This window comes from Lycorma delicatula, chromosome 4, assembly GCF_047948215.1.
Source record: "Lycorma delicatula isolate Av1 chromosome 4, ASM4794821v1, whole genome shotgun sequence".
Lineage (NCBI taxonomy): Eukaryota > Metazoa > Arthropoda > Insecta > Hemiptera > Fulgoridae > Lycorma > Lycorma delicatula.
The window spans coordinates 183296757-183317101 of NC_134458.1; the positions used below are offsets into that span (position 1 = coordinate 183296757).

Consider the following 20345-nt stretch of genomic DNA (forward strand, 5'->3'; position numbering starts at 1 on the left):
TCACTTATTCTCCTTCCCCTTTTTCTTTTCCAACTTCACCCTTTCCTGTTTTTCTCTTTCCACCTTTACCCCCTTTTTTCCTTTTGCCCGCACATAAATCAGTCCTTGGTCTTTAGCGGAACGAACATACCTGTTTATATATATATATTCAAAACTGTTGTTCAAAAAGTATGTATTCAAAAAATTAAGCAGAATGACACTATGAAACATTTTAGTGAAGGTTGGTTGGGTTGTTATCCAATTCCTTATCATACGATTGTATGTAGGCATGGGCACAAGTTTGGAGACATCCTTCAAATTAGAAAGAAAAAATTTTGAAATGATTAATGTGTAAATCCAAACTTGGCAGTTCTTTTAAGTTACCAGGTTTATAGAAAGTTTTTATTTCTCTTAAACTACATACTGTATACTACTTCTATATATAATCGCCACATGAATTAAGACATTTATTGTAGTAATACACCAGCTTCAATATATATTTTCATCATATTCTTCTGCAGTCAAACCATTTAGCCACTGATTATCAGTATTGATAATTAAATTGATAAATTTTATTATTGATAATTTGTCACCCATGAATTGCTTACCACTTAAAAATTCTTTTAATTTTCCTGGAGCAAAGTCCAGACTCTATGGTGGGTGATGTCGGACCGACAATATGTGGACATGCATTATCATGCAGCAGGACGCTGCCGTCATGTCAGCCACCCATGTCACCAGTTTTGAATGGTGCGCTGTAACTTATGTAGAGTTTAGCAATAGGCTTCTGCATTTACAGTCATTCCACATGGCATGAAATCTATCAGTAGTATGCCAAACCGATTCCAAAAGACTGGCCATCAGTTTGCATCCAAATGGCTGTGGCTTGACCTTTGTTAGTCTGATTGATGATTGAGGATGACATCATTCACTTGACTGGCATTTAATATGAAATTCATGTTTCATCACCAGTAACAATCGAATTAAGGAACTCGTCACCTTTTTCTGTGTAGCACATCAAACATTCCAAAGCAGATCCCATTTGGATTTTTTTGTGACATTTCATGCAACCAATAACAGCTCTTGAAACATCAGGAAAAAGAAGGGCCAGGTCGAAATCATTGAGCGATGGATCTTTTCTGATTTCATCAACTCGTTTCAACAAGTCCTCGGTGATTAGAGGGCCTCCCCAAACATTCTTCATCATGCACATTAATTCTGTTATTTCTAAACTTTTCACACCATTTTCGGATATTTCCTTCATTTATTATTACATTATCACCATACACAGCAACCAACTGCCTATGAATTTCAGCCAGGTTAACATTTTGATGGTTTAAAAATTGCATGGCTCCATGTATTTCACAGTCGGCAGCAACATCAATTTTCATATTTGTTTTATAATGTAATAACTCATACATAATCAAAGATACTACAACGCAACAACTTGCAGACAACAATCCAGTGTGTACATTACTAGCATGGCCATGAGTGATACAGGTTTGCCAACCTTAAGGAGAGAAATTTTCCACCGGTCTTTAATGATATTCCTCATAATTACAAAAATAATAAATTATACTTTGATCTAATATGGCAGACCATCTAATGAACAATAAACATTCAATTTCTGATACTAACAAATTTAGATATATTAGAAATTAATAAGGAAGACAAAAATTAAGTACATTAGAAAAATATTGCATATATTTATATAAACAAGATTTCTATTTGATAAACCATCAGACAGTGTTTGAGGGGACAGTCTTATAAAAACTGCAAAGATAACAGTACTCATATAATAAATTAATACACAATTTTTATAATAATATTACAGTAAAATAACAAATATTACACTATGTATATGGTTTTATTTTAGTATTTTTAATATGCAGTTAAATTACTTATCTCAATATTCTTTAGTAGGCAGTTTATATTAATAGAATTAAAATTATATATATAATCTATATGAAAAACCAGAATTACATGAAATACATTTACTAATCTGTATTCAAATTTCTAATAGATTTTTTTTATAAAGCAAATTAAAATATTCTATGTGTACTCTGTTAAATAATAAAACAAAGAAAAATTACATTTAATGTAACAAATTACAATTTGAAAAATGATTTTTAAATTACTTGGGCCTTTTTTTAACCTCCGATGGAATTTAAAAAAAAAAAAAAAAACCTAACTGACATAACAAAATAATTTTATTACTAAAAGTTGAATAGTATCTAACTTAATTTTTTACATAATCGCCAAAACAATTGAAACATTTGTAATATTGTGACATCAGCTTTCTGATGCCCTTTTCAAAGACGTTTGCTGCCAATGAGGTAAGGTACATCCTAAATGCCTCCTGAAGTTCTTCGTTGGTGGCAAAGTATTGCCCGCCCAATCATGCCTTCAATTCTCAAAAGAGGTGAAAATTGCTAGGTACTAAGTCTGGACTATATACGATGGTCGAAAACTTCCTGCTTGAATTATTTGAGGTCTTGCGTCACATTGGCACAGTGCAGTTGCGGATCAAAACCACACCGAACGAAAGCATGCCTCTTCATTTGTTCTGGATCACTCTGCGTAGGTGACATAAAGATTCACAATAAACTTCCTTTGTTATTATTGTTGTCCTCTGCTCTATAAAGTCCACCAACAAGACACCTTTATGGTCCCAAAAAACTGTAGCCATTGCTTTCCTGTTGCTCAGTGTCTGTTTGAACTTTTTCGTTTTGTTTGGAGAAGTGTGTATTCACTGCTTAGACTGTTCTTTGGTTTCTGGATTGTCGTACTTGATCCAAGTCTCATCACCAGTAATGATAGACCTTAAAATCTTTTCCCCCTCATTATTGTAATTTATGAGTAACATTAAGGGTGATGCCATTGACTGCGTTTTGTGTTCGTCACTCAACATTCTTGGGACCCAGCAACCATGCAGTTTCTGGTATCCTAGGTCTTTAGTAACAATTGTGTACAGAGAAGACCTTGAGGTTTCTGGGATTTCTATACTGCAGAAAGTTCACATATCATAAACCTCTGTTTGTTGCAGAAAAAATCATCAACACGCTTAACCAGATGTACAGTAGTGACAGACTTGCGTCCTTGCCCACCTTCATCATGACTTCCATTCCCTTGTTTAAATTTCTTACACCATTCCCATATACTACCATCGCTTAAAAGTTTTCACCATAAACTAGGCTCATTTTACGATGGATTTCAGCAGTGCTACATCCTTCTGCTTGCAGAAAATGTATCACACTTTGCAGGAGGATCAATCACAGCAGCCATGTTCAATTGTCTGTAGCTTGGCTGAGACTGATGCAATGGAGCTGGCAATGGCAGAGGTTGTGGTTTGGGGTGGCACAATTGCACAATGCGCAGACCTGACTCCCGCTTGTCTCTTTTGTACTGTAACTCTGGTCTCCTTAAGTGCATCGAGAGTTCCTGTGTTTTGGTCTATTCTCAGTTATTTTCTGGCTGCTGGTTGTGTATGTACCTTCCCGCAGTATCAAGGCTTCACTGATTATCAGGCTGTGGACACAGTTAGCACTTATTCATTTGCTCATTATTTCTTACTTTCACAGAGGTAAGAGGATTGCATTTATATGATGTGTACCTGCCTCATCATGACTGAAAGATGGCAATGACTCCTGGTTGTAAAACCCTGTTACAAGCAAGGGATTTTCCCTAGTCCTGCTTGCGCTCTTTTCAGAGCAGGGGCTGTGGTTTTGTGCCATAAATTTATGTATTGCACCCAATCAATTCAATAGCGGCCAAGAGATACAAAGAGTGACAGAAGAATAAAGAAGGTCTCCAGCTGTCCGTGGCTCGCTGTGGACAGTTGTCACATTCGTGGGTTCGCCCAAAATTTCTTTGTAGGAAAGGAAGACAGTGAGCATGTCTCAACCCCATGGTAGTGAGGCTAGGGTATCTCTGGCCATGCTAGAGGCCTGGGTGGAAGAGGAGAGCGGAAATTTCACCGTTCCCCTCGTGTTCAGAGAGTGAGGTCTCTGAAGTAGATGAAGGGATTCTCAGCTGGAAAGTTAGACACGACCCGTTGGTTCAGGATTTTCTGGCTGCTCAGGGTAAACCTGGCAGTTCGTATGTGATGTTTGCTGCGGCACATCAGAGTATTAACAACCTTCTAGACTCTGTCGAAGGTCCCCACAGCGTTAGTGCAGAAGCGAGGATATTGCCAAGGTTGTGGCATGTAAAGGGTGTTCTGTCTGCTTTGGCAGATGACTTTGAAAAGTTGGCCTCCAGGCCTGCAGAGGTCAAGGTAGTTCAGGACCCAACACCTGCTCTGAGACAGCAGAAGCGATACGCTGATGTTGCCGAAAGACAAGCATGAGGCTAATCAAGCCTTGAAGCAGCCCGAGGTTATTTTTATGAATAAGCCTGAGGGGTCTACTAAGACTAGTAGACAACTCAATGAGGATTTCCAGGTCGCTCTTCATAAGGACCGGAAAAAACCCAAAATCAGGGAAATTAAAGAGACCAGCAAGGGTCTGGTAGTGGTTGTGAATAATGAATGACAAGGAGACAGACCAAGTCATCTTGGAGTCTCCTGAGGTAAAGAAGCTCGAGGTTACGGTCGACCCAAAGCAAAAGCGTAGGCCTTGGGTCATTGTCTACGACATTGACAGACAACTATCCAATGAGGAGGTTCTGTCTCATTAGAGAGCAGAATACCAAACTGACTGAGGCAGACTTCAGCAAAGAGTGTAAGCTACTCTTCAAGACTGGTAAGTCTTAATACGCCGTGATACCAGTGGTATCACGGCGTATTTGAACTCAGCGCTGGTCTCTTTAAGAAGTTTATGTCTGAGGGTTTATGTATGTTGATCTAACGTCTTGTAAGGTTAAGAAATACATGGATGTACGAAGGTGCTTCCAAGTGCTGTCGTTTTGGCCACAGAGCCAAATTATGTAAGTATGAGTCAGTTTGCGCGCATTGTGGCGAGGAGGGTCACAAGTGCAACAACTGTCTGCAGAAAGCCGAGGCTTCATCGCGTGTCAACTGTAAAAGGTTGTGCACAGAGTGCAAGCATTCAGTCAACAGTAAGGACTATGGCTGTTATTTATGTCCAATAGAATTGTATTTCAATTCCTTGGGTAGTTGTACAGAGTTAGGTAAATTGGTTCTTGTGGGTCTTGGGGTTGTTTTCTGCAATGCCCATCACAAGCTGGGTGATCTGCCAGGTCATTTGTTATCTGTTCTATGATATCATGATCCATCTCCTCTCTGATGCAGAGGGCTGTAGGTTTTATTTCTTGCGAAACCAAATCGCTTCTTTGGCAGCAGATAGGTGGTGATTGTGGGTTTCTAGTGTAGCAAGACTCTGTGTGTGGAGTCGCTTCTGCATCGGATAAGAGTGGATCTATCCTTTATCTTTGTTAGTCTCAGTCTTTGACTGAGTTGCCGTACTTTTTGATTGTGGGGACCTGGTAGAGTTCTAGTTTATCCCCTGCGGTTTTTACCGCTGTTGTTTTGCTTGACTAGCTTACTGCTCCTCTAACCTGCGTTGGCATTTGTGGGTACCTTGTCCTGCTCAGGATCTTGGGTGGCTAGGGCTTTGCTCAGGCAGTTGAATTGGCCAGAGGTAAGCATGCTGGGCACCATGCCTCGGTTCGATTAGCTAAGTTTCAATGGAGGTCATGCCTGGGGGGAGTTCACTCTCCTGCGTGTGATTACTAACTTGTGATGGCGTTTGGTCAAATTGCAGTGCACACTTATTATGGGGGTATTATGTTTAAATGTTGGTTGCGATCAACCTAGTGCTAATCCAAATGGTCCTCAGAGTTGGAGCTTAAGTGGAGACTAGAGGTTATACTCAGTTACTGAACAGACCAAAACTGAGGTCCTCTGGGACAATAGTTTTTATGCTGGGTGCACTTCAATCACTTAATTTAATGATATGCCATCGTGGAAATTTAGGCTGAATTTGCTGTGTTTGATATGCTGTTGTGGCATACTTGTTGCATTTGTTTGTACTGTGGGTACTTATGGTTTAGGGCTTATTAGTAGTGATTGGCGCAGGTTCTTCGATCTTCCGTGTGTAGGCTTGTAGCTTAGTTCCTGAGGGCTACATGGTTGTGTTAGGTGTCTGATGTCTTCTTAGAAGACAAAACTTGACTGGGACTAAATTACTGATGTAGATGTCCCTTGGGGCATCTGCATCAGTGGCATCTCACAAGGCCGGACTGAGCACTGTGGAATGTGATCAGTTTGAGGGCATAAAGATGACCTCCGATTAAGCCACTCTTGGCTAGGAACGGAGGGGGTGGTGTAGCAATCAGACACACTACCAGGAGGGATCTTCTTCCCTCGGTGGGGTTGCGGTAGAGGGGGGGGAATCAAGATGTCTCTTCTGTACTTAAGATGCTCAATCGGGGTTTGAAAAAAAAACAGCCCTCATATTATATTGGCTAATTTCACTGCTTAGGCGTAATTTATGTAATCTTACATAATTTTAAAGTAATTTAATACTTTTATTAATAATTAGAAGTAATTTTTTTTATACCTAAACAAATATGTTTTTATATAAAAAATAAAAATTAATTGGTTTTCTATTTATTTATTTTTTTTGTTAAAGTAAAATTTAAGATGTAAAAAATAGCAATCATTTTCACAAATAAATCTAAATTGCATAAATCAACACTCAGTTTATATCCAAATTTGTTTTTATCTAGGAAGATTATGTTAAAAGTGGTTGTGTACAAAGTTATTTATTAAAAATAATCATATAATAACAAAGATTAAAAGTATATAACAGACTATTTTTATCAAATTAAAAATATAAATAGGCTTAACATGCTATTAAAAAAAAAAAAAAAAAGTTAAAAACTTTACTCAAATTCTAGTACCTGTTTTTAATTTAAATATTGGTGCAAACTTATCTAAAAAAAAATCTAAAACTTTTTTTTTCAAATGAACTATTTACATATATAGTTTCTGTTTTTATGTACAGAACTTGGAAGGTTTGTACCAGATGGAGGTAATTAAGATTCATATATTGCAGTACCAGAAACCGGCAACCAGGATCCTGTGCTTGCTTAAAGTAACTATTAACATCATTTGATAATACAGAAGATTTAGAAAAAAAAGATTACTCTAAGATGTGTAATATGTGTTTGATATCAGGAAATGTGACAAGCAGAGCTGCTTGTTCAATATTTTCATCAAAGGATTCCATATTACAATCAACATGTTAAAATTAAAGCATTTCGCATGTGTACATTTAAAATACTGTCTAATAAAGCCCTTGAATGATTCTTAAGAAAACCGTGTTGACATATAGAATATTTGAGTTAAAGCACTACTTCAAAAAATACTCCTTTTACAGATAGTTTCTCTGATTTTTTTAGGGTTTTATAATAGGAGTTAATCTATTACCACTGTAGTTTAAGTTAAAAATTCTGAAATTGAAACAAATACATGAACTTAAATCTGTTTTATAGTAGAATCTTACAATCAGCATTTCTGTCGCTGTCAGATTTTTAATTACAACCCTAAAAGATGCCAGGAAAATTTTATCTTTATGATCTCAATGTTAAATAAGTTTTGACATTATGATCTACAGAATAACTTTTTAAATATTTCTTTACAACATCTATCATTTCAGAATTGACAGAATTAAATAAAAATTTATTACATCTTTTGCAGAAATTGGTGTTAATTTTACCAAGAAATTGCTTTTTTATGTATTGATAAAAATTCTTTTTATGAAAACTAGTAGTAAGATTGATTGATTGATTGCAATTTATCTTGATGGAACCTTACTCACTGTTATTTTCTCACAGCATCCAAATTTGTAGGGAAGAAATCAAGAATATAAAAAAATGTTCATTGGTATTCTATAGTGGCATTTTTATAGCCATTAAGAGTTTCTCTACTTTTTTTTTTGTCTTCAGTCATTTGACTGGTTTGATGCAGCTCTCCAAGATTCCCTATCTAGTGCTAGTCGTTTCATTTCAGTATACCCTCTACATCCTACATCCCAACAATTTGTTTTACATATTCCAAACATGGCCTGCCTACACAATTTTTTCCTTCTACCTGTCCTTCCAATATTAAAGCGACTATTCCAGGATGCCTTAGTATGTGGCCTATAAGTCTGTCTCTTATTTTAACTATATCTTTCCAAATGCTTCTTTCTTCATCTATTTGCCGCAATACCTCTTCATTTGTCACTTTATCCACCCATCTGATTTTTTACATTCTCCTATAGCACCACATTTCAAAAGCTTCTAATCTTTTCTTCTCAGACACTCCGATTGTCCAAGTTTCACTTCCATATAAAGCGACACTCCGACCAGATACTTTCAAAAATCTTTTCCTAACATTTAAATTAATTTTTGATGTAAACAAATTATATTTCTTACTGAAGGCTCGTTTTGCTTTGCTATTCGTTATTTTATATCGCTCCTGCTTCGTCCATCTTTAGTAATTCTACTTATCAAATAACAAAATTCTTCTACCTCCATAATCTTTTCTCCTCCTATTTTCACATTCATTGGTCCATCTTTGTTATTTCTAATACATTTCATTACTTTTGTTTTGTATTTGTTTATTTTCATGCGATAGTTCTTGCTTAGGACTTCATCTATGCCGTTCATTGTTTCTTCTAAATCCTTTTTACTCTCGGCTAGAATTACTATATCATCAGCAAATCGTAGCATCTTTATCTTTTCACCTTGTACTGTTACTCTGAATCTAAATTGTTCTTTAACATCATTAACTGCTAGTTCCATGTAAAAATTAAAAAGTAAAGGAGATAGGGACTTTCTTGTCGGACTCCCTTTCTTATTACGGCTTCTTTCTTATGTTCTTCAATTGTTACTGTTGCTGTTTGGTTCCTGTACATGTTAGCAATTGTTCTTCTATCTCTGTATTTGAACCCTAATTTTTTTTAAATGCTGAACATTTTATTCCAGTCTACGTTATCGAATGCCTTTTCTAGGTCTATAAACGCCATGTATGTTGGTTTGTTTTTCTTTAATCTTCCTTCTACTATTAATATGAGGCCTAAAATTGCTTCCCTTGTCCCTATACTTTTCCTGAAACCAAATTGGTCTTCTAACACTTCTTCCACTCTCCTCTCAATTCTTCTGTATAGAATTCTAGTTAAGATTTTTGATGCATGACTAGTTAAAGTAATTGTTCTGTATTCTTCACATTTATCTGCTCCTGCTTTCTTTAGTATCATGACTATAACACTTTTTTTGAAGTCTGACAGAAATTCCCCTTTTTCATAAATATTACACACCAGTTTGGATAATCTATCAATCGCTTCCTTACCTGAACTGCGCAGTAATTCTACAGGTATTCCATCTATTCCAGGAGCCTTTCTGCCATTTAAATCTTTTAATGCTCTCTTAAATTCAGATCTCAGTATTGTTTCTCCCATTTCATCCTCCTCAACTTCCTCTTCTTCATCTATAAGACCATTTTCTAATTCATTTCTTCATGCCTTCAATATCAAAAGACACTCAACATAGATTTCTTATTTAAGTTACCATATACTACTATTACATGAATAATATATTATAAGTGTTTATTAATAATCAATAACCACATTATTATTACCAAAAGAAGAATAGTAACAAAAAAAATCCCCTTTTTTTCTTTTTTTTTTTTCAAAAAAAGCCCCTTTCATTTCTATCCCTATGGTCTGATTTTGCCCATTAATGAACTCTACCGAGATTTTGGGTCATTATGTATGTATCAATTTGAAAGTGTTTGGCGCAAAATTACGGCAGTTATCGTATCCACAAGAAAGTGAACTGACGGTTCACAAAAGTGAACTTTTGAACTGATGGTGGTTTTGGGGCTGGGAGTTGTGAAACACGAAGATATGTCGAAAATTTCCGGAAGTCGAATCATAGAACTCATTACAATAGGTATGAATCTATTTATGAAATCTATTTAAAAGAAGCAAAAGTGATTGTCCATTGTTATCACCAAATAATGATTGAGTTAGATGTAATTCCACTAGCATACTTAATAAATTAATAAGACTGTATGATGAAAAGTATATATTAAGCCAGTTTGTATTAAACTTATAATAAAAAAAAATTAGTTTCTTTATTAACCAAGAATTTTAGCCAGTTTATTGATCAAGATTCAGAAATTTTTTTATTATTAATATACTAAGTGTTTATAAAATGGTGGGCTGGATATACTTTTTCTGATTTCTACTTGTAAAACTAAATAAAAAGTATCCTTAGGAAAAATGGCAATTTCTCCTTCGTTCTCCCACTATCCACCATTTTGTTATTTTCTTATACAAATTTATATATCTCAAGTTCCGATTGAAGGATCACATTAATATTTGGTAAGCGTCTTGGTAATAAAGTTTTAAAATTAGCAAAAAATCAGACTTAAATAGCTTCGCAAATTACAAAATGGTGGTCTATTTTTCAATCCGTTATATCTCTATAGTTTTATGAAAATGCATGTTATTACTTAGTTTAAAATAAAGTAATTTTCTCACAATAAAATTTAATATTAAATTTATATTATAAATAATTTTGCACTGCGACTATTACTGCTGATCATGTTAACAATGTAAAAATGTAATGCATATTATTTAAAAATAAAACCATACGATTTTAAAGTAATTTAAACTCATTGTTTACTTGTGAGTGAGTGTTTAATATTCAATGTAATTGGTTTAGTTTTTAAGTTTTGTTGTTTTATCATCATGGAGTTGAAATATTCTTTTGCGGAAATGTGTGACGTGCATTTAATATATGGTTTAGCAAACTGCAACGGGAAGAAGCAAAAAGACTGTATGAAAACAGGTTTTCTAATAGACGTGTGCCAAATGCCAAAAAAAATGTTTGAAAAACTTCACATACGGCTTAAGGAAACAGTTTCATTTACAGCAGGGAATCACGGCCGTGGTAGACCAAGGAGCACTAGGACTATTGAATTAGAAGAAAGTGTTCTAAATTGTGGAAAGAATCCCCTGACAAAATTACATGTTCTCTGGTAATACAGGAAAGTTTGGGCCACGTGACTGTGTGGCGGATTTTAAATGGTAACCGTCTTTACATTTATCATTTGCAATGCGTACAGGAATTGAATGCCAATGATTTTCCACGCAGATTGGCTTTCTGTAACTGGTTTTGAAGAACATTAATTGAAGACCCTTTGTTTTTGGCAAAGATTCTGTTCACAGATGAAGCTTCTTTCAACAGGAATGGTGTTCAAAACTTATCACAATCAGCATATCTGAAGCAACAAGAATCCTCATGGTACCTTCCAAAGAATCAATCAACAAATATTTTCCCTAAGCATATGGGCAGATATTTTTAATGACTGTGTTTTGGGTCCTGTCGTTCTAACAAATAGCTTAAATGGAGAAAATTATCTTGCTCATTTAACCGAAAATCTTCCACATTTGTACCTCTACAATTTAGAAAAAAATATTTGGTTTCACCAAAATGGAGCTCCGGCACATTTGTCAGTTGGTATCAGATTTCCTGCATGAAACTTGCAATGAAAAATCGATACGCCGCGGAGGGCCAGTGCCCTAGCCTACCCGAATACCTGACTTAAACCCTCTTGAGTTGTACCTGTGGGACCATTTGAAACATATTGTTGATTCAACTCCAATACTCAACATTGAAAATCTTCAACAAAGAATCCAAAATGGATTTTAAAAAGTACTCTCTGTATTTTTGAACGGTTAAGACAATCTCTCAGAAAAAGGCTGGAGACTTGTGTAATTTTTAATGGTGGGCACTTTAAACATCTCTTATAACTTTTAACCATTTTTAACTTGTTTATTTAAAAAAAAGTCCACCCAATGTTCTACAACAATTAACGTAACATTATCACAGGTAGTTGTTTTATTTTTTAAATTATTAAGTCTATTTTTTTTTTTGTCTTCAGTCATTTGACTGGTTTGATGCAGCTCTCCAAGATTCCCTATCTAGTGCTAGTCGTTTCATTTCAGTATACCCTCTACATCCTACATCCCTAACAATTTGTTTTACATATTCCAAACGTGGCCTGCCTACACAATTTTTTCCTTCTACCTGTCCTTCCAATATTAAAGCGACTATTCCAGGATGCCTTAGTATGTGGCCTATAAGTCTGTCTCTTCTTTTAACTATATCTTTCCAAATGCTTCTTTCTTCATCTATTTGCCGCAATACCTCTTCATTTGTCACTTTATCCACCCATCTGATTTTTAACATTCTCCTATAGCACCACATTTCAAAAGCTTCTAATCTTTTCTTCTCAGACACTCCGATTGTCCAAGTTTCACTTCCATATAAAGCGACACTCCAAACATATACTTTCAAAAATCTTTTCCTAGCATTTAAATTAATTTTTGATGTAAACAAATTATATTTCTTACTGAAGGCTCGTTTCGCTTGTGCTATTCGTTATTTTATATCGCTCCTGCTTCGTCCATATTTAGTAATTCTACTTCCCAAATAACAAAATTCTTCTACCTCCATAATCTTTTCTCCTCCTATTTTCACATTCAGCGGTCCATCTTTGTTATTTCTACTACATTTCATTACTTTTGTTTTCTTCTTGTTTATTTTCATGCGATAGTTCTTGCATAGGACTTCATCTATGCCGTTCATTGTTTCTTCTAAATCCTTTTTACTGTCGGCTAGAATTACTATATCATCAGCAAATCGTAGCATCTTTATCTTTTCACCTTGTACTATTACTCCGAATCTAAATTGTTATTTAACATCATTAACTGTTAGTTCCATGTAAAGATTAAAAAGTAACAAAGATAGGGAACATCCTTGTCGGACTCCCTTTCTTATTACGGCTTCTTTCTTATGTTCTTCAATTATTACTGTTGCTGTTTGGTTTCTGTACATGTTAGCAATTGTTCTTCTATCTCTGTATTTGAACCCTAATTTTTTTAAAATGCTGAACATTTTATTCCAGTCTACGTTATCGAATGCCTTTTCTAGGTCTATAAACGCCAAGTATGTTGGTTTGTTTTTCTTTAATCTTCCTTCTACTATTAATCTGAGGCCTAAAATTGCTTCCCTTGTCCCTATACTTTTCCTGAAACCAAATTGGTCTTCTAACACTTCTTCCACTCTCCTCTCAATTCTTCTGTATAGAATTCTAGTTAAGATTTTTGATGCATGACTAGTTAAACTAATTGTTCTGTATTCTTCACATTTATCTGCCCCTGCTTTCTTTGGTATCATGACTATAACACTTTTTTTTAAGTCTGACGGAAATTCCCCTTTTTCATAAATATTACATACCAGTTTGTATAATCTATCAATCGCTTCCTCACCTGCACTGCGCAGTAATTCTACAGGTATTCCGTCTATTCTAGGAGCCTTTCTGCCATTTAAATCTTTTAATGCTCTCTTAAATTCAGATCTCAGTATTGTTTCTCCCATTTCATCCTCCTCAACTTCCTCTTCTTCCTCTATAACACTATTTTCTAATTCATTTCCTCCGTATAACTCTTCAATATATTCCACCCATTTATCGACTTTACCTTTCGTATTATATATTGGTGTTCCATCTTTGTTTAACACATTATTACATTTTAATTTATGTACCCCAAAATTTTCCTTAACTTTCCTGTATGCTCCGTTTATTTTACCAATGTTCATTTCTCTTTCCACTTCTGAACACTTTTCTTTAATCCACTCTTCTTTCACCAGTTTGCACTTCCTGTTTATAGCATTTCTTAATTGCCGATAGTTCCTTTTACTTTCTTCATCACTAGCATTCTTATATTTTCTACATTCATCCATCAGCTGCAATATATCGTCTAAAACTCAAGGTTTTCTGCCAGTTCTCTTTATTCCGCCTAAGTTTGTTTCTGCTGATTTAAGAATTTCCTTTTTAACATTCTCCCTTTTCTTCTTCTACATTTTCTACCTTTACCTTTTTTACTCATACCTCTTGCGATGTTCTCCTCAAAAATCTTCTTTACTAACTCTTCCTCAAGCTTCTCTAAATTCCACCGATTCATCTGACACCTTTTCTTCGGGATTTTAAACCCCAATCTACATTTCATTATCACCAAATTATGGTCGCTATCAATGTCTGCTCCAGGGTAAGTTTTGCAGTCAACGAGTTGATTTCTAAATCTTTGCTTAACCATGATATAATCTATCTGATACCTTGCAGTATCGCCTGGCTTTTTCCAAGTGTATATTCTTCTATTATGATTTTTAAATTGGGTGTTGGCAATTACTAAATTATACTTCGTGCAAAACTCTATAAGTCGGTCCCCTCTTCATTCCTTTTGCCCAGCCCGTATTCACCCACTATATTTCCTTCCTTGCTTTTTCCAATGCTTGCATTCCAATCTCCAACTATTATTAAATTTTCATCTCCTTTTACGTGTTTAATTGCTTCATCAATCTCTTCGTATACACACTCTACCTCATCATCATCATCATGGGCGCTTGTAGGCATATAGACGTTAACAATCGTTGTCGGTATAGGTTTTGATTTTATCCTTATTACAATGATTCTATCGCTATGCGTTTTGAAATACTCTATTCTATTCCCTATCTTCTTGTTCATTATGAAACCTACTCCTGCCTGCCCATTAGGTCTATTATTGTGAGAAACTTATTACTTAGTTTGATACTATTTTACAAAACTAAAATAGTAAACAAACAATAAATAAATACTAGCAGTAAATAAAGATTCATATTTAATCGAATTGAATGTAAAGAGGGAGGATATAAAAACAAACACAAAATTACATCAATTTTCTGCCATTACTCTGCTATTTGTTAACCGATTTTAAAAAATAAAGTGTCCTTTTGTTCAAAATAAAAGACTTAATATTTTAGTAATAACATACATTTTCATAAAACTATAGAGATATAACGGATTGAAAAATAAACATGACCGCCATTTTGTAATTTGCGAAGGTATTTAAATACTGATTTTTTGCTAATTTTAAAACTTTATTACCAAGACGCTTACCAAATATTAATGTGATCCTTCAATCGGAACTTGAGATATATAAATTTGTATAAGAAAATAACAAAATGGTGGATAGTGGGAGAACGAAGGAGAAATTGCCATTTTTCCTAAGGATACTTTTTATTTAGTTTTACAAGTAGAAATCAGAAAAAGTATAGCCAGCCCACCATTTTAGAAACTTTCAGTATAATAATACATCATCTGCATAGACTATGTAAGGAATAGATTGATATGTAACATGAGGCATGAAAAAAAGTAAGTTCCCCCAAACCTTTCCTAGAGAGACCATGGTAAAACTTTGCTAAAAAAGCAGAGTAAAGGATCTGTTATCTCCTGCTGGGAATTTAAATCTTAATTTTACAGTTTCATGTACGTAACAATGAACGCTAAAAATTGAGTCCTAACTAAAAAAAAATCATTTGACAAAAGTTAATTCCATAAAATTTGCATTCAAAACCTATAAATTCTTATAAACCACGCGAATACTTCCCTCACGACTGTGTGTATCTTTAGACAACTTGTAATAAGATAATCATTTTCCAAGGAACAACCCTGATATCTTATTAACAGAACCTCAATTCACAGCTCAACGGGACTGTGATTATTATTCTTTAGCACTGTTCAATGTATACTTCAGCTGACAAATACTGATAATTTTTATTGTAAATAGTAGATGAGGGATAGATTATTGAACTTCTACACACTATACTAGTAACACTTTTTTGAGTAATTGCAATGTTAAAATCATTATTTCATTTACCTACATTGGATCAAAATTTAACAAATTGTTATAACATCTAGTGATAAATATATTAACTTCACATTATATCCCTGGATTATACTGAAGTATTAAATTCATTATTAGGTCTAATAAGAATGTCGACCTCCTTGGCGCGACTGGTAGCATCTCGGTCTTTCACCCGGAGGTCTTGGGTTCGAATCCCGGTCAGGCATGGCATTTCTCACACGCTACAAAGCACTCATCTCATCCTCTGCGGAAAGAATTGCTTGACTGCGGACCCGAAGGTTAAAAAAAAAAATCTACTAATGTCTTCGCAGGATTACATTTTTGACAGTTACAATTTAAATTCTTACATTTTAAAAATACCGTTTGTGTGGGTTTAATACTATGAGAAAGAATTTTATTATACTTCTGAAAAGATCTTTAGTACACTTAAATGTACTTAAAAAGTTCCTACTTTACCATTTAAAATTATATTTTAATTTTTTAAATAAAGGCTTTTTCATTTTTCATAATAAAAGCTAAAACTTAATTATCCGGAAATTTAAAAAAAAAATTAAGTTTGATTAATCCAACAACACGCGAGTTCTGTCTCGTGTTGTTGCTGTTTACCATCTGTTTCAGTTAAAAGTATTATTAGTTTTTTAAAAATCTTAATTGTCTAACGTGCTGATTGAAGGAAAGTAGAAACAGATAATGTTACAGGATTTTACAGAACATCTGCATTTTAAGATTCTATACATTTTTAAGGTTATATAGTTTTATTAATATTTGAGGTTATTGTAACAGGCCATTGTTTTATGAATATTTATCCACGTTATAAGAGATTATTTTTGTATATATTTTTTTAATGATACAATTACTCAAAATGAATGCTATTTTAGAAAATATAAAGAATAATCTGAGTAATTATCATATTTTAAATAGTAATTTTAGAGAAAGGTATAACGAAATAGAAGAAAACATTAAAAGCGCTGTTGTTATTTCAATTGATTCCGAGTTCAGTGGATTATCTTTCGCCTCCAAATTTAAAAACAGGTAGGTAGTATTATAATAATTTACAATTTACAAGAATTTACTCTATTCTTAATTTTTATCAGTGTTAATTTACAGTAAAAGGACATAATAGGTTTTGCGAATGGATGGGTGTGTTAAGTAGACTTAGAATTACAGTTGTATAGAATTTACTGCTAGTTTAATTGTTATACATTAAATGATTTGTCTTGTGGAAAGCCAGCAGGCCAAGACACGTTAAAGCAGAAGGGTTGATTAAATCAATACTAATAGAAGGACCAGTGTGTAAAGAAAAGAGTAAAAAATATAGCCATCTAAAAGGCAATGAAAGTTATTAGTATCTGAAAAGTTTAGCTGGAATAAAAACTATATGGATACCTGCATAAAGGCAGACCAATTTGGATTTTTTTGGAAAGAATTTTGTTTTCAATTAGTGCATGTAAACATCTTATCGCCCTTTGTTAAGATGTGAAATAAGTTCATTAGCTGAACATGTAATTAAATGAAAAACTTAAAAAGTTAGTGTTCATCACAAACTGGCTATTGTAACTTGATCTGCAGTCTATTGTTTTATTAGCAATACAGTACAAAAGAAAACAATTTAAGAATAGGAAGAATTTATTGAATGACAACAACCAGAATTTGATTAGAACATTGTATGAGAGATGTGTGTAACAGCAATAGCTTTCCCAACAAGAGTGGCTATATTGGAAGTAAATGAAACCATGATGTTAATGGAGGAGAAAAATGAACACCAGAATTTACAGTTAAATGATAATGGATATTTGATGAACTTTGTAGATATATACAAGAGTACTTTTGCAGTTTAAACCTAGTACACACAATAACTGATGCCATCAAAATTGATTTTTAGGAGGATCTATCATTTCAGTTCATGATAGATATACAATCACACTTGTAGCAGGCTTATTTCAACATTTAAAAGCCAATTGTCAGAGGGTATAGTAAAGTACAAGGGTAGAGACCTAATGTACCTAGAGACTTTGTAGTCTCCATTTAACATTACTAGAATAGAAAAAACTGATGGAAACCTCCAAAGCTAAGGCCTTCCTTACAGACAGCGCATCACCATTTTTAGCTGGTAAAAACCATACCATATTGTTGAGAAAATGTTATTCCTAGTTAGCCTTGATAAAGTGTTTTTTAACCCATATTTTGCCATGCTCCGATGCACTGGGCATAAAATGATTTAGGTTTATAGATGCTTCTGAATCATATATATGTTTATTTATCAATTTATGAAATGTTGCGAAAACGCAAATTCAACAGGAAAGGTGGCTATATTAACACAAACTGATTTAGCTTACAATTTTTTTATATTTTTACAAATATAAATAAAAAGTAATCACAACAGAAATTAGGATGCAATATAAATGAAATGTTTGTTTTATTCAGTATACAATGAATATATCAAGTTTACTTTTTGTGGTAATCAATAAAACATTTTCGGTGAAGTCTAACTTTACACTTATTACACGAAAATAACATTGTACTTTTACATTGTCGGCAGCAGATTCTTCTATTATTTACATTTTTTCCAGGAAGATGCTTGTAAACTGATTGTCACTGAGTTGCTGCAGTTGAAAACACTGTTGGTTGCCCCAAGTCTTTTAATTTGTGGAATAGAATTTCTTCTGTGATATTTACCTTTGATGATAATAATGCGATAACTACAAGTCGTCAAAATTTGAGTTGCTCGACTTGTTCTTTGTGGATGTATTGATAAAGCTTTCACAAATTTACTAAAGCGATATCAAGAAAGTTTGAAAACAAACGCCACTCCCAATTTTTCCCTTTCATTGTTATTCAGTAGTTGCTGACACCGTTGTCCAGTGAATCAACCCCACCTACATAGCGATTGTATTACTTGATTAAATTTGGCTGTTTGATTGATATTTTCATTTTATTTCACCTTAGAATACCTTTTGATATTATTCAGAGGTTTAGTGGACTGAAAATTTGTAGAGTTATTGTTCCATTTTGCTATAAAAATTGAATCAGTGGTATCAAATTGATAGTTGTATTTCCCACAAGGTTCCTTACACTAAGAACGAGAATCTTTCAAAGGGCAGTTTTGAATACTGTTTTCATTAACTGTTCCAATTGCAAAAAAGCCTTCTTTCCTCAGTAAAATTAACAATTTATATGAACTAAACAATCTATCAAAGTAAATGCTGTGCTTTCCAGGATTGTTCACAATGTGCAATAAATTTTGATCAACTGAATCACCTAATCCAAGGCTAGAATCCACGTCTGCTTTTTCCCTTGATAAAGAGAAAAGTTGAAAAGGTATTCTTGTGAAGAACATAACGCCACACCTTGTAGTTAAAGCACACAGGCTTTTCCTTTCATAAACATTTTACAAGAATGGTAACCAAAATATGGTATCATCTATTGAAAGGTGGTGAACAAAAACACTGTATTTACCAAAGTTTTTATTCAGAAGATCAATGTAAGGCTGTGTTTATGTGATGAATATGTAATAACAATGAGTCATTCTCAATATTCATTGCTGCTGAAGTTGCAAAAACGCAGCATTCAGTTTTTTTGTCTAAATATAGAAATAATAAATAATTGACAATAAGATAAGGTTACATAGAAAATTATCACTATTTTTGAGTATGTAATATTTAGTTAACATAATTGTACATCAGAGTTTATTATTATATAAATTATTTATAGGTCATCTCATAAGAAACAAAAAATGATTAAATTTAATGAACAGTAACATAAACTACTTATTACCAACAAAAACGTTTTTCCTATTATTTAATAATATGCAAGATTATTATTAAAATAGGCTACTTAAATACAGTAAACAAATATTATTTTGTGTAATAATAACGCAAAACAAATTACTTTGCATTATTGCATCTTCAGCTGTATATGGCTTAATAAAATTAATGTTAAAGTTAGTGTTTTTTTAAGTTTTATAATCAATTTCTTGAATAAAGTTATTATTACTACTCCCTTTAAATATTGTGCTTTTATGGGTATGTGCTTCTGGAATCTTTTATATACTATAAAGTTTCTTCATGAGTGGTGTTATTTGATGTTAAAATATGTTGGATATGGGTCAGATAGTACAATTGATCTGAGGTGAGTTTTTATATTTATATGCTTTGTTTGTTTGATAAAAACAGCATAATTGTCTGTTGTTTATCACATTTAGTGCACTTTTAAAAATTTCACATTTTTCAAGCATATTGAATTTGTGACTTACTTTTAGAAACATTTTTTGTTTAAAGTCATTAATCGGTTAACCTGTTTGATATTATTCTTTATTCTTTCTGCTCTGTGCTGATATTTTAACTGTACATTTTTACTATATTCTACATCATCTGTTTTAAGTGTTCCAATCTTTGCCTTCGGTAATTTTATCATTTACCCATCCCTTTGTTACCAGAATAACTAAACCTGCACTTTTTAATGTGTGGCCTGCCAGCGTAATTTCCCACATTATATTTTACCATAAATGTTTCTACTTTCCTTTTCATGTTAAGACCTCTTTATTCATCTGCCTCCTCCTCTATGAATCATGAAACCTTGCCGTTGGTGAGGGGGCTTGAGTGCTCAGGGATACAGAGTAGCTGGACCGAAGGTGCAACCATATCGGAGAGGTATCTGTTGAGAGCC

At 33.7% G+C, this 20345-nt stretch overlaps 1 protein-coding gene across 4 annotated transcripts in view; it reads left to right on the forward strand.

Annotated features, from left to right (window-relative positions):
* The first annotated feature begins 16230 nt into the window (after window positions 1–16230).
* The window catches only part of LOC142324141 (pre-piRNA 3'-exonuclease trimmer-like), a 79244-nt gene continuing 75129 nt past the window's right edge, over window positions 16231–20345 (forward strand). For all 4 annotated transcript variants that reach the window (XM_075364830.1, XM_075364831.1, XM_075364833.1 and 1 more), the window contains exon 1: window positions 16231–16712. In XM_075364830.1, the coding sequence (XP_075220945.1) occupies window positions 16525–16712 (188 nt within the window). In that variant the 5' untranslated portion in view covers window positions 16231–16524. The remainder of the gene's footprint in view (window positions 16713–20345) is intronic.